General features: G+C 47.6%; 1 protein-coding gene across 10 annotated transcripts in view; it reads right to left on the bottom strand.

Moving 5' to 3' along the window:
* GLYR1 (glyoxylate reductase 1 homolog) overlaps window positions 1-12857 on the bottom strand; it is a 35009-nt gene that overhangs the window by 13298 nt on the left and 8854 nt on the right. For 8 of the 10 annotated variants that reach the window (XR_011524547.1, XR_011524546.1, XM_070566882.1 and 5 more), the window contains 6 exons: window positions 10785-10923; window positions 9982-10224; window positions 4555-4641; window positions 3617-3673; window positions 2826-2876; window positions 2660-2733 (listed from right to left, as the gene is read on the bottom strand). Coding sequence is in view for 8 of the 10 variants with exons in the window: in XM_070566882.1 (XP_070422983.1) it covers window positions 2660-2733; window positions 2826-2876; window positions 3617-3673; window positions 4555-4641; window positions 9982-10224; window positions 10785-10923 (651 nt within the window). In the remaining 2 variants the exon portion in view is untranslated. The remainder of the gene's footprint in view (window positions 1-2659; window positions 2734-2825; window positions 2877-3616; window positions 3674-4554; window positions 4642-9981; window positions 10225-10784; window positions 10924-12857) is intronic. The other 2 variants (XM_070566883.1, XM_070566886.1) reach the window with 1 other exon arrangement.

Here is a 12857-nt window from a genome sequence, read left to right as displayed (position 1 = left end):
CATCCTTGCCCACTAAGCTTCAAGCCGAAGCTTTACAAGGACATCTTCTGTTACTCTCAGCTATCTGAGTAGTGCAAGCTTTCCCATGATTCTAAATCATGAAAGACCAATTCTCTTTCCTTTTCTTGGTGTTCTAGGACACCCAAGCAGACCTGGGGATAAAGCTTCTGGATTTTTAACATGGCAACTGATAGTCCCTCAAGGTATCCTTGAGACGAGATGGAGAACATGGACAAAGTGGACTGGGTACAACGCAGCTAGTTCACTCTGCAGTTGGCTTCACACTCCTGTTAAAAACGGTTTGACTAACCACACATCTATGGACAGCTAATCTTTGACAAAGGAGCTGAGGGCCTACAATGGAGGAAAGAAAGTCTCTTCAACAAATGGTGCTGGGAAAACTGGACAGCCACATGTAAAAGAATGAAAATCAACCATTCTTTTTCACCATTTACTAAAATAAACTCAAAATGGATCAAAGACCTAAAGATTAGGCCTGAAACAATAAGTCTTCTAGAAGAGAATATCGGCAGCACACTCTTTGACAGCAGCTTCAAAAGAATTTTTTCGGACACCGTAACCCCTCACATGAGGCAAACAATAGAAAGAATAAACAAATGGGACTTCAGCAGGCTAAAGAGCTTCTTCAAGGCAAGGGAAAACAGGATTGAAACAAAAAAACAGCCCACTAATTGGGAAAAAATATTCACAAGTTATTTATCTGACAAAGGGTTAATCTCCATAATATACAAAGAACTCACACAACTCAACAATAAAAAATCAAATAACCCAATTACAAAATGGGCAGGGGACATGAACAGACATTTCTCCAAAGAAGATATACGGATGGCCAATAGACACATGAAAAGGTGCTCATCATCACTAATCATCAGGGAAATGCAAATCAAAACTACACTAAGATATCACCTTACACCTGTTAGAATGGCAAAAATATCCAAAACCAAGAGTGACAAATGTTGGAGAGGCTGTGGAGAAAAGGGAACCCTCATACACTGTTGGTGGGAATGCAAACTGGTGCAGCCACTATGGAAATTCCTCAAAAAGTTACGAATAGAAATACCTTATGACCCAGCCATCCCACTACTGGGTATCTATCCTAAGAACCTGAAATCAGCAATTTCAGAAGCTCTATGCACCCCTATCTTCATTGCAGCATTATTCACAATAGCCAAGTCATGGAACCAACCTAAGTGCCCAGCAAGTGATGACTGGATAAAGAAGTTGTGGTATATATATACAATGGAATACTACTCAGCCATAAAAAAGGACAAAGTCCTCCCATTCACAATAACATGGATAGACCTTGAGAGTATTATGTTGAGTGAAATAAGCCAGACAGAGAAAGACGAACTCGGTATGACTCCACTTATAGGTGGTAGTTAACGTATGGACAAAGAGAACTGATCGGTGGTTGCCAGGGGAAAGGGGGGTGGGGGCAGGGCACTAGGGGTGAAATGGTGTAACTACAACATGACTAATAATAATGTACAACTGTAATTTCACAAGGATGTTAGCTTTTATAACCTGAATAAAAAAAAATAAATTATAAAAAAAAAAAACCAAAAAAAAAAAAAACGGTTTGACTAAGAGGGCAATAAAAGCCTGGGGTGAAAGCTTTGGGACTCTGTCCTCAGGCCTGCCCTAGTCTTTTTCTTTTTTAGACCAACACAATCCTCATTAACTTAATGGGTGACATCTCCTTTTTTATTAGCACATAACAGGCCTGTATCTCCTCCTCTTTACAACGAGAAGTTCACCCAAAATAACTGGTAGAATCAGCCATTTCAACATTACAAAAAATTATGACTAAAATAAACGATGCACTGTTTTTCGTCTGAGAAAGAATCGTATGGAAGACACAACGGGAACTGAGACTGGGGCAACTTGCTCAGGAGAATGCTCCATCTTAGCAAAGAACCCTTTTCATCAACAAAACTCTGTAAACACAACTGGCCGACAGAGCAAGGGCAAAGGCAAGTGTGGGCGCAAGCAAAGGTCTGGGGACCACACTCGAGCCTTTCTGACCTGCCTGGGCAGGGCAGGGAGCAGCAGGCAGGTGCATGGGAAGGACCAGGAGGCAACAGCATGGAGAGCAGGGGAAGGCAGGATGATGGGCTTTACTCCAAACACTCCCCCCACCCCACCCCACCCCCTACAATTTCAGGGTTTTCACCACAGTTCTACTAACCCAGTGGTTCTCAAAGAGTGGTCTCCCGACTAAGCAGCAGCAGCAGGAGTATAGCGGGAGCATTCTGTCCAAAATGCAAATTCCTGGGCTCCACCCTAGACCCGCCAATGAGAAGCCCTGGGGGTGGGACCCAGCAATCAGTGTTTACAAGCAGCCCTCCAGGTGATTCTGGGACACAAGAAAGTCTGAGGACCACCGAACAGAGTGTTCTCTGCTCAGAGACTCACCAGTGAGCTACAAAGCCAGCCCCACCGTACACTTACAGCACGGATTCTGCCGCCGGTAGGTCAGTTTACTCCCAAATCATTATCAGTAAGAATGACAACTCTCCCCACACCTTTCCATTCAGTCCCAACAACAGCTGGGACAGACCCCTTAAAGAGTGCCCTTGGGGTCCCCCCATCCCAGCAGAACCAGAGCCCCAGGAAGCCTTTCCATCCAAGGTCCTACTTTTTGTCTGTGGGTGTGATGCTGCCGTTCACGGCCGTGCTGTCCGCGGCCTGGATGGAGGTGGAGCCAGTCTCCTGGGGAAAGGAAGCACAAGTCCTCAGGTGAGTCCGCCTGTGGCAAGGCCCCCAGGGAAAGAGAAAAGCGGGGAGGCGTGCAACCTACATACCTCTTCACATATTTTCAACTTCTTTGTGATTGCCTGGTAACAGACAGCTGGCTAATAAAGGAGGAGGAAAAAAGACCGCTTATTAAACTGAACGCTTAATCGATCTTCGTTGTAACTTCCCTAAAAGCTTAGGCCTAAAGTGGGATGTTAACATCAAAAACTTATTTGGTGTCCAATGTTATGAACCCCAAATGACCCACTAGAAAGTTAACACACATTACCTCATTCAATTCCTCATGCAACTCTGCAAGGTTCTTTTGCTGTTGATGACACAGACTCAGAGGCCTTAAGTCGTGTGCCCAGAATTAGAGAGCTGGTCAGCGTAATGGGGCTCGGAACCCAGGTCTGTCCACTCCAGAGCCACACCCTATCAACAGACCCTCTGGAGGCTCAGCCTAACCCATAGCCTTGTAGACACTTCGGGAAACTTTCCTTCCACATTCTAAGGGCTCACAGGGACTGTGTCAACCAGCAAGCCTGATACTGTGTCCACTGGCACACGGGCCATCTCGCGGGTGCTGAGAGGCCTTGAGATTCCGTTTTGGCACTAGACTCTGAAGGTGACCATCAAAGTCTCAACCACACAGCTGCTGAGTTTTCAAAGCTTGTTTGTTTCTTTCTTTGTAATCTTAACAATGCCTCACGAGTGGGCCTCTCCGTGACTGTCTCACTCGTTGCCCTGGGCAGTGCTACAGGCAGAGCCCAACTTTTCAGACCGGGAGGGTGAGGCTCCAAGGGAGCAGCACTCTCCCCTCAGGCCAGCCCCTGGACAAAGACAAAGAACAACTCACCTTCTCTGTTTGGCTGAGCAGGAAGTGATGGAAATGAGGGTCTGCATCTTTAACAGGCTGAAACCAGAAAATGATTAAATCAAACAAGTTATCTTCCACCAAAGGTCACTTCCTTCTGTCTGGTAAGTGGACTCTTCTCTGGCTGAAACACCCGTGGGAGCTGGTCTCGATTTTAGAACTGCCTGCAAACTCTTCTTGCAGTGTTGGTCTATGCCTTTTAAAAACGACTCCTGTTCCAGCTAGAGAAAAACTGGCTTCAAGTGGGAAAGAACACATGTTTCTGCCAGGTTGGTACACAAATTATTCCAGTAACACTGTGGGAAAATACTTAAAAGGCACACTAGTATTTTTAAAAGCCAGCCTTCACCAGTCACTTCAGATAACCCAGAAGACAAAGCCAAAACAATTCCCAGGACTCTTTTCCAATTTTAGTTTTGGCTTACTTGTGTCTGGTGCCAGACCCTTGAGTGTCTCATCCCACTGAGGATTGATATTAACAGAAATAAAGTGTTAATGACTGAAGAACTTTTCACAAGGAGGCCCAGTAACAGGGGAACAATGCATCCACACCGAGGATAAAATAATGTGCAGCTACAAAACGTCAAGGTTGAATACACAGACAGTCAAAGGGCGTTTATAAAGCGTCGAGTGAAAAACACTTGTGGAATGACCTCACTTTTGCGGAAAAAACCCTACTCCCAACAATAAAACCTACTCATGGGTATATAATCACATAAACGATGGGTCGCTGTACCAGCAGGTCTGGAGTAAGTTACAGCCAGCTTAACAATGAGCACCCCCGAGGGTGGAGACTTGTACTTTCTACCTCATACAGACCTCTTACTGTTTTGCAATAAAAAAAGGCTCACACACAAGAAAAGGTGGAAAAGGAAAAGCACACACAGTCGGGCCGGGGAAGCAGCTCTGAGGCGCCTTACCTCGCTCACAGTCGGCTGCCATTTAAACGCGGCCATGGGTCCGGCCATCACCCCCTTCACGGTACTAGACTCGGGGATGGTGAGATCCTACGGAGGGAAAGGCAGACGGTCAAGACATGGAGGCCATCTCAGTGGCAGGTGTCTTCCTGCCCCAAATCAGAGAGCACCTCTTCGCTGCTCTGCTTCGTCTAGTCACATTCGACCCCAAACTAAAGCCCCAGCAGCTCCACGGTCCTAGCATCAATCCAAGCCCAAGTGCCCAGGCCCGGCTCCGATGACCGTCCATCGGGAGAGACAGGGCGAGTTCTCGTCATCACAGACGGAGAGTCTTTCTTCTCTTGTTCTCGAAAGAATGCGTGCTTGTGCCTACACTTCACAAGGGTGGCGGCAACTGGAAAGCCCAACTACAGTGTGTGGTGTTGTCAGCAGGCCACAGAGGAAATTCCTTACGGCGAATAATGAACATGAAGAAAACGGTACTTGTTTCAGAAGGAATCCACCATATCTCAAACAAACTAAGCAAGCCACATGGTGCTGATGAGGAAATCTGCCCGACATTTTACAGCTACTAAGTGACAAATCCAGAATGTGAACTCAGGGCAGTCAGGAGCCAAGGGCCCCACTCTCCCCAGACTGACGCAAGGAGAGGACCCGTGGGATGGGGGCTGCTCCTCTTCATCCACGGCCTGGCCCACACCCTCCTGGGCAAAGGGGCTGCCCGAGCTTTGTAACCGGTCTGCTCTCATCTCCTCCACTGACTGTACCTCGTACTCCTTTTCCCCACTTGCCATCTTGCAGCCACGGCGGCCCTCCTGCCATTTCCACTTGGATGTCTAACAGGATCTTGACACGGCCCCCTGACCTCCTGATTTCCCCTGCCCAAACGGTTCCTTCTGCAGTCTTCTCAGTCTTAGAAAACAGCAACTGCATTCTGCCATGCCAAGATCTTTGGAGTCCTTCTTGATTCGACCCTCCCCTCCCCTCTAATCCATGGCAACAAGTACAGCTTTACAGTGGGGAATCTGCAACTCCTTCTCACCACCCCGACCACTAACCCCCAAACTCAGGCCGCTATCGCCTGTCACTTGGACTGCTGCAAAATGAATCTCCTTTTTTGGCTCTGGACCCCTACAGTCTAGTCTGTACGCAGCTGCCGAAGTGAAGCATGTCACTTCTCTGCTAAAACTGGCTTTCCGTCTCACACAGTACAGCTAACGCCTTTATTACTGTGGCCTACAGGACCCTACTTGTTAGCAACCGCCACTCCCTGCTGATCTCCCCCTCACCACTCTCCAGCTCACTAGCACCTCCTTGGCCCTCCACCCCCATCCCCCCAACACAACAAGCAGGCACCTGCGTCAGTCTTGCGCTGCTGGGAGCGCTCTTTCAACAGTTATCTTACTTGGCTCACATGCTCACTTCGGGTCTCCGTTGAAATGGCACCTTATCAGGGTGCTTTCCTTGATCTCCTTATAACTTCCCCTATTAGAACGTGATGCCGACGATGACTGTAACGACAGCAAACACTTGCACAGGGCTTACTGTGTGCCAGACATTACTATAAGCACTATTTTCTATGTGTGTTCCCATGTAATCCTCGCAACCTCATGATATAGAACTATCATCATCCTCATTTTACAGAGGAGAAAACTGAGGCACAGGTAGCTTAAGCAGCCTTGCTTAAGGTCACTGAGCTAGTAATCAGCATGGTAGATGAAATTTAAACCCAGGGAACTTGGCTTCAGGGTCTACATTATCATAAGCAAATTCTATAAGAGCAAGATGTTTGCCAATTTTGTTTACTCTACATCCCATGCTGGGAACCGTGCCTGGCACACAGTTGGTGTTCAATAGTTATTGAAGAATTGAACACGAAAGCGGCCACGCCTATCTTTCATGCTGCTTTATCTCTAGACACCTGGCCTACAGTGGAGCTACTCAGTCAACATCTGTTGAATAAAGAGGTCTGAGGGAAAAAAGAGGCCTAAGTGCAGTACCGCTCAAAAGAATTTTCTGCCATGACAGACATGTTCCATATCTGTGTTGTCTAATACTGTAGTCACTAGTCACATGTCACCATGGAGCACCTGCTACACGGCTAGTGTAACTGAGAAACTGAATTTTAAGTTGTATTTAATTTAATTTAAATGGTATGGGGCCAGCCCGGTGGTGCAGCGGTTAAGTTCGCACGTTCCGCTTCTTGGCAGCCTGGGGTTCGCCGGTTTGGATCCTGGGTGCGGACATGGCACTGCTTGGCACGCCATGCTGTGGTAGGCGTCCCACATATAAAGTAGAGGAAGATGAGCACGGATCTTAGCTCACAGCCAGGCTTCCTCAGCAAAAAGAGGAGGACTGGCAGTAGTTAGCTCAGGGCTAGTCTTCCTAAAATAAATAAATAAATAAATAAATGGTCACCAGTGCTAGGGGCAGCACAGCTCTAGTGACTTGCCTACAGCAATGACGACAGAATGAGGGTGAGGCAGAGATCACAGCTCTCCGTCGCTCTCTGCACTAGCCTGGGATTTCAGGGGAGCCCCAGGACTGACAGCTCCATTCTGTCAGTGGGTTTGTGCCCAGAGTTGCAGTGCTCAGCTCAGGACTCGGAGATAAGAGCCCCAGGAGAGGGTGAGATTGCATCTCTCAGCACGGCTCTTGCACCAAAGTCCAGACACAAACCCAGCCTTTGCCTGTATGTAATGAAAACCTCCGCCATCAAGGTCAGCCTTTTCCACTAATCCTCAGGGGACAGGGATTATGGCCCCAAACGGCAATCATCTGGGGCTTTGCCCAGTTATCAGCCTAGGCTACTGCTCTGTTTCAGAGAGGAGCTTGCCGCTCAAATGACAATTACTATAGCAACACACACACTCTTCGTAGACCACAGGATATATCAGGTCATGAAATGCACCAAAATTCCAAGCCAGCCACCGATTCCCTACACCCCTAAAGGCACTTAATTATGGCCAGTGTCTGAAGTGAACCTGCACTGCTGGCCAAGCTCCTTCCTCTCCTGATGACAAATCCTTCAGGAGAGGCCAGGCCAAGCACGGAGACTAGGTGGACAGGATCCCGCTAAGGATCTGTCAACAGCAGGCAGAACTCCTGGGTGGATACCTGGCTCTGAGAACAGCAGCAGAAATGTTACTACCCTCCAATTAATAATTCAGACCCAAGGGCAAAGTTTTGACTCGGAGCTTGTGAGAAGAGTCCCCAGCAGTAAGGCAGGAAGCAGCCTCTGGGACTGCACTAAAACAACCACGCTCTCCCTGCACAACGGCTACTGCTGACAAACAACAAACCGACGCAGTGTGTCACACACACTGTCCTAAGTGCTTTGCTTGTGTTAGTTATTTAATTCTCCCAAAAAACGAAGAGGCAGGGACCCTTATTATTCCCAATGATCAGATGAGGAAACTGAGGCAGAGGTAGCTGGCCAAGGTCTTGCAGCTGTAGCAAGTCCTGGAGTCAGAATTCCAACTCAAGGCCTCTCCCAACCTCTCCTTTGTACATACTTCTCTATATCCAAAAAGAAGTCCTTTCTCTCCAAGGTGAGCACAGGAGTTGGCAAAATCCATGGCTTAAGATACCAGACCATATGTATTTGGAAAATATTATAAACTTGATAGCTCAGATTATTCTGGATCCCCAGGAAATGAATTCAATTGGACCAAATTAGATCATACTGCCTGGAAAGTTCTTCATGTGCTGCAGCTGGCAGTTTTCTGAACCTTCTCCACCTGTGGCTGGTGGGTCCCTGTGCTCACAGTCACCCAGGATCTCCCCACTGCTATAGTGGCTCTCATCTACTCTCTGTCTCAGGTCATTTAACAGTGAGAAGGACCTTCTCTAACGCAGAGGTTGCACAGTGGCAGCCCACAGGCTGAATCCAGCCCAGAGAGATGTTCCTTTGGATCTAAAAGTGTTGTAAAAATTTGAATTAGCTTCTAATATTTAAAATTGGAATATTCTACATCAAAATCTGTACTTTCAGCCCCTCTTGAGAAAAAACAGACGATCTGGCAAAAGTTGGCTGGAACCCGGCCAGAGCATGACCTCCGCAGACGGCCAGCCGCCGCGCCCCTAACGCTCTCAGCACAGAGGCAGGGCTGGGCCGTGGAACCTCAGTGGGCTCCACTGGCTTCCATCACCTGCCTGGTCTCGCTGGCGCCTGAATTCGCAAGCCTTGACTTTTATGTCCAGCGTCTCATCACAGCCTCACCACCTGACTGACTGCCAGCCACCTGGCTTCCACCCCCTTGATCCTGCTCTAACCATCTCGTGTTTTGCCAGACCACCCATTCTCCTCCCTTGGCCTCTGAAACCTGACACAAATCTTTTGAGCAAGAAGGTGAGAGGCACATTACTTCCGCTTATTTCATTTTGCTGGCTCTTCTGCCTCCTTCCAACCCTGAAGTACGGGCACGCTCCCTGCAAAGCCCACTTCTGCCCTTCACTCTTCTCCTTCCTTCCTTTCCCCAGACAAACCCCATCTAGTCTCACGGATTCAACATCCTTTCTATGCACTTGCCTCCACGTCCACATTTCCATCCTGGCGTTCCTCCAGGGCTTCCTGGCAGTCTAGGCACTGCCCCAAGTGCATCACACTCACAGCAGAACTGGTCCTCTTGCCCCGTCAGTCAGCTCCTCTCCTGACCCCTCCGCTCTTAAGAAAGGTATCCCCATTTCCCCATGCACAAATGTGGGGTCAGCTCCCTTTCCCTTTTCTCCTCTGTCCCCTCTACCATCAGTTGCCATATCTCACGAACTCTTCCTCTGAAGTGCCTCTCACACAGCCCCTTTCTGTATCTGCTGTCACTCCTCAGCATAGCTCCTTATGAAGGCACACCTGGGTTTAGCCTGCTAATTGGCTTTGAGCCTTTCTTCCCTTCCCTCCGTGATTACCAACACACAGCTTGGAGCACACTGCCACCTCCACACCCAGCTCAAACACCTTCACGGCCCTCTACTAACTCCATGACAGTATCACACTGCTTAAGTAGACCTCAAGGCATTCCACAAGCCAGTCACAACCTATGTTTATCTCTCTACTCTCCTTCCTGCCCCCTACAGTACCGAGAATATCCACGTCAACATTAAGCCCCATGTGGGCTGTGCCCTCCGCCTCTGGAACACCTTCCCTTCTGTCTTGCTAAGGCCTTCCAGTGCCAGCCCTTATGTGCTGGCTCAGGTGGACCATTCTCCTGCATCCCCGATCTGGCAGAATGAGCAATCCTTTGCTGCCTTGTGTTCCTACTGCATGCTCGTGCATCCAGGCCGTGTCCCTCCCCTGGTCTGCAGGATTCCTTAGGGCAGCATTTAGCACCGGACTCTATGTCCACTCAGTGAGCTGAGGCATACTGTAGAGCTCAACTCTGCCGTATACAAATGGAATTCACTAATCCCAGAAGCTGCAGAGATAAAACAAACCTTCTCATCCTTTGGGGGCCGACCCCGTTTCCGGGGACTCTGCTCTTGGGCTCTTTTCAGAGGGGACTTGGAGCCTCTCTCTGAAGAGCCTGAAGACACCCTCTTCTTTCCTTCTCCCACGTTCTTCTTCACCTTCCCTTCAGACAGGCTAAGCTTGCGCTTCTCATCACCTGAGTTTGGCCTACTTCTCTCCTCACTGGAATTACGCCGATTCTTGTCATCAGCAGAATTGTGGGATGATGTCTGAAAGTTTAATAATAATAATGATAACCACCACAACAGCCGCCGCCATCACCACCACCATTTTTACACGAGCTACACCCTGTGATAAGCGCTTTACATGCATTACCCACACGACAACCCTATGAAAACAGGCCCTGCTGTCATCCCACTGACATTCGAGGAAGCAGATTAAAAACAAAGAAATCAAGTCACTTGTCCACAGTCCCAAAGCTAAGAAGTGAGATTTACAGCCAGGCACTGATGTACCCCAGAGGCTGTGCTCCTAATCTCTGTGGTGGAACAGGGCAAAATGGCCTGTGCTGTACTCAGAAGCTGAGATGCCTCTCCTGGGTCCAAGCAACTTTCCGAAGAGCAACAATCTATTCCAGAAAGGTCAGCTGCATGCATGGAGTTTCAAATGATTAGCAAAACGCTGATACCTTAGAACTGAAGTAGCTCTCTCTTCACGGGTATTTCATAAGAATAGAGTTTCAGATTTGGGTGACATTTACTCTGTTAGTTGCTATGCAAAAATAACTGGGCTGGTGTTGGCATAGAGTGAGAATCAAGGGGTCTCTCACCTGGTCTTTCCCTTTGGCTCTCCTGAGGAACTCTTCCACGGCATCCACAGCTTGCTGGAATCTTTTTCCCTTGTTGATCTTTATCATTTCCTCCTTATGCGCATGATATGGCTTTAACTGTTCCACTTTGATCCAGGCACTAGCAGAGAACACACACAGCAAGGGTATGATCCACACAGCCTGTGCCAACAAGCATCAAAGACCTCACCCGTAGCAGAACGCAAATATCCATTTGGTTTAACTGGACTTTGAAGCAGACCTGCCATTTTTTCAAAACATGCTATCAACACCCCAAATTCTTGAGCCTAAAAGTATGTTTTCTTGGAACAAGTCAAGCAGAACAAAAACAACAAACAAAATTAGCACATCCTCCACATGAAATCACCGTGTTGTAGACTGTTTCCACTCCAGTTCACTAGCCTTCTATGCCAGGCTACACACACCCTGCCACTCGCTCAGGACAGAGGAACACTGGAGATGCTCTTCCATTCTCCCCACACAGCACGAAAGGCCCCACATGCATACCAGGGAATCAGAGCACCTGCAAGCATTATCAACCGTGGCAGCATCACTGCCCGTCAACAACCTTAGCCAGACTGACGACCTGTCAATCAACTGAGAATCAGGGAGGCTACGAGGGCTAAAGAAATCATCTAAAATCTGCTGCTCTTACAGATATTTGCAGCCACGGAGCCTATATTTGTTCATAAATGATTGTATCCATGGCTACTAACACATGGTTTGGAATGAGGGCAGCAGTCACAAAAGGCGGCCTTTAAAAACAAGATTTTGTTTGTGATTAAAGATAGAAGAAAATATTCTTCTGATATTTAATTTTTAATTCCTGCCACTAACACATAACACAGGAAAGTGAAAAAAGCCATCAGTTGTCAATTTTGGAATATGTGGCCTACCGTCCTCACCTGAACAAACTTGCCCCAGCCGGCTTTCTGTAGTTTCCCTAAATGACATTCAGTTTACAGAATTCCAGTAAAGGAGAGAACTTCATAGGCTTGGCAGGTAACAGTTAATCTATATTTTACCCTGTAATACTCACAGGTTTCACAGTATAACCTTCAGAAAAAGTGGGTCAGGTTAAAGATGTAGAAACTGGGCTATCACACTAACTTACGGTTCTCTCCTTTAGAAAAGGCCTGAGAATATTCACTAATAATAGCAAAACTGCCAACCTCTGTACACAAAAATAATGCTACCAACCCACCATCAGCCACCTGTGCTTTGAGTGTTGTGCTAACAGTTGTGATGATGGGTCTGTAGGAACACAACAGCTCCAGGACCATCAGCCTGCAAATGCGACAGCAAACCAGGACTGAGCATGTCACCTATGGCTAAACAGAACTAGACAACAGAACGATGAATGGGTCTCAGATGCTAGTCTCATTGCATAGAGTTCCAACCAGGTGAGGCAAGCAGGTAACTTTCTAGCGACCAACTCATCTTAAAGTCTAAAATTTGACAGGATAGAGCCAACAGGTCCAATTGACAGGAAGGAAGAACAGAATTAAATTTCAACCCCACATTGCCTGGCAAATATACCACTGGCCCTCTTGCCTCTCCTTACCTTTAATGTTTCTAAGGATAGAACACTAGAGCAATCAGATGCAAAGCCAGACGCCCCAAAAAGCAAGTTAAGCTGTTACACTAACTGGCAGCTCTGAGATGACACAAGTATCAGTGATGAAGTTTAAAGAGCCATGTGCTCTGGACAGGCCTCCTCCTTCTCTGAGCTTCAGGTCAGAAGCTGAGACCCACACAAGTTCCAGTATAAGACCAACGGGGCCACTTTTATGGAGCCCCTTGAGATGGGACAACACACTCTCAAAATCCTAATCCCTGCCTCTCCGTCCCCACCCTAACCTCTGATTCAGTGTAAGGGGAAAGGTCAGAACATTTGCGGAGGAAGCACCAATAAACTCATGTCTTCATTGGAGCATTTTAAGTGGATTACTAATTTCTGCCAGGAGAACAGTACAGTCAAAATTCCACTCATCCTGAAGACCAGCATTTGAGATACTAAAATGAAATTTTCCTTTATGACCTTCTTTGAAAAGT

This window comes from Equus przewalskii, chromosome 12 (assembly GCF_037783145.1).
Source record: "Equus przewalskii isolate Varuska chromosome 12, EquPr2, whole genome shotgun sequence".
Lineage (NCBI taxonomy): Eukaryota > Metazoa > Chordata > Mammalia > Perissodactyla > Equidae > Equus > Equus przewalskii.
The sequence above is the reverse complement of the archived record's forward strand: the minus strand, read 5'-3'. Positions and strand labels throughout refer to the sequence as shown.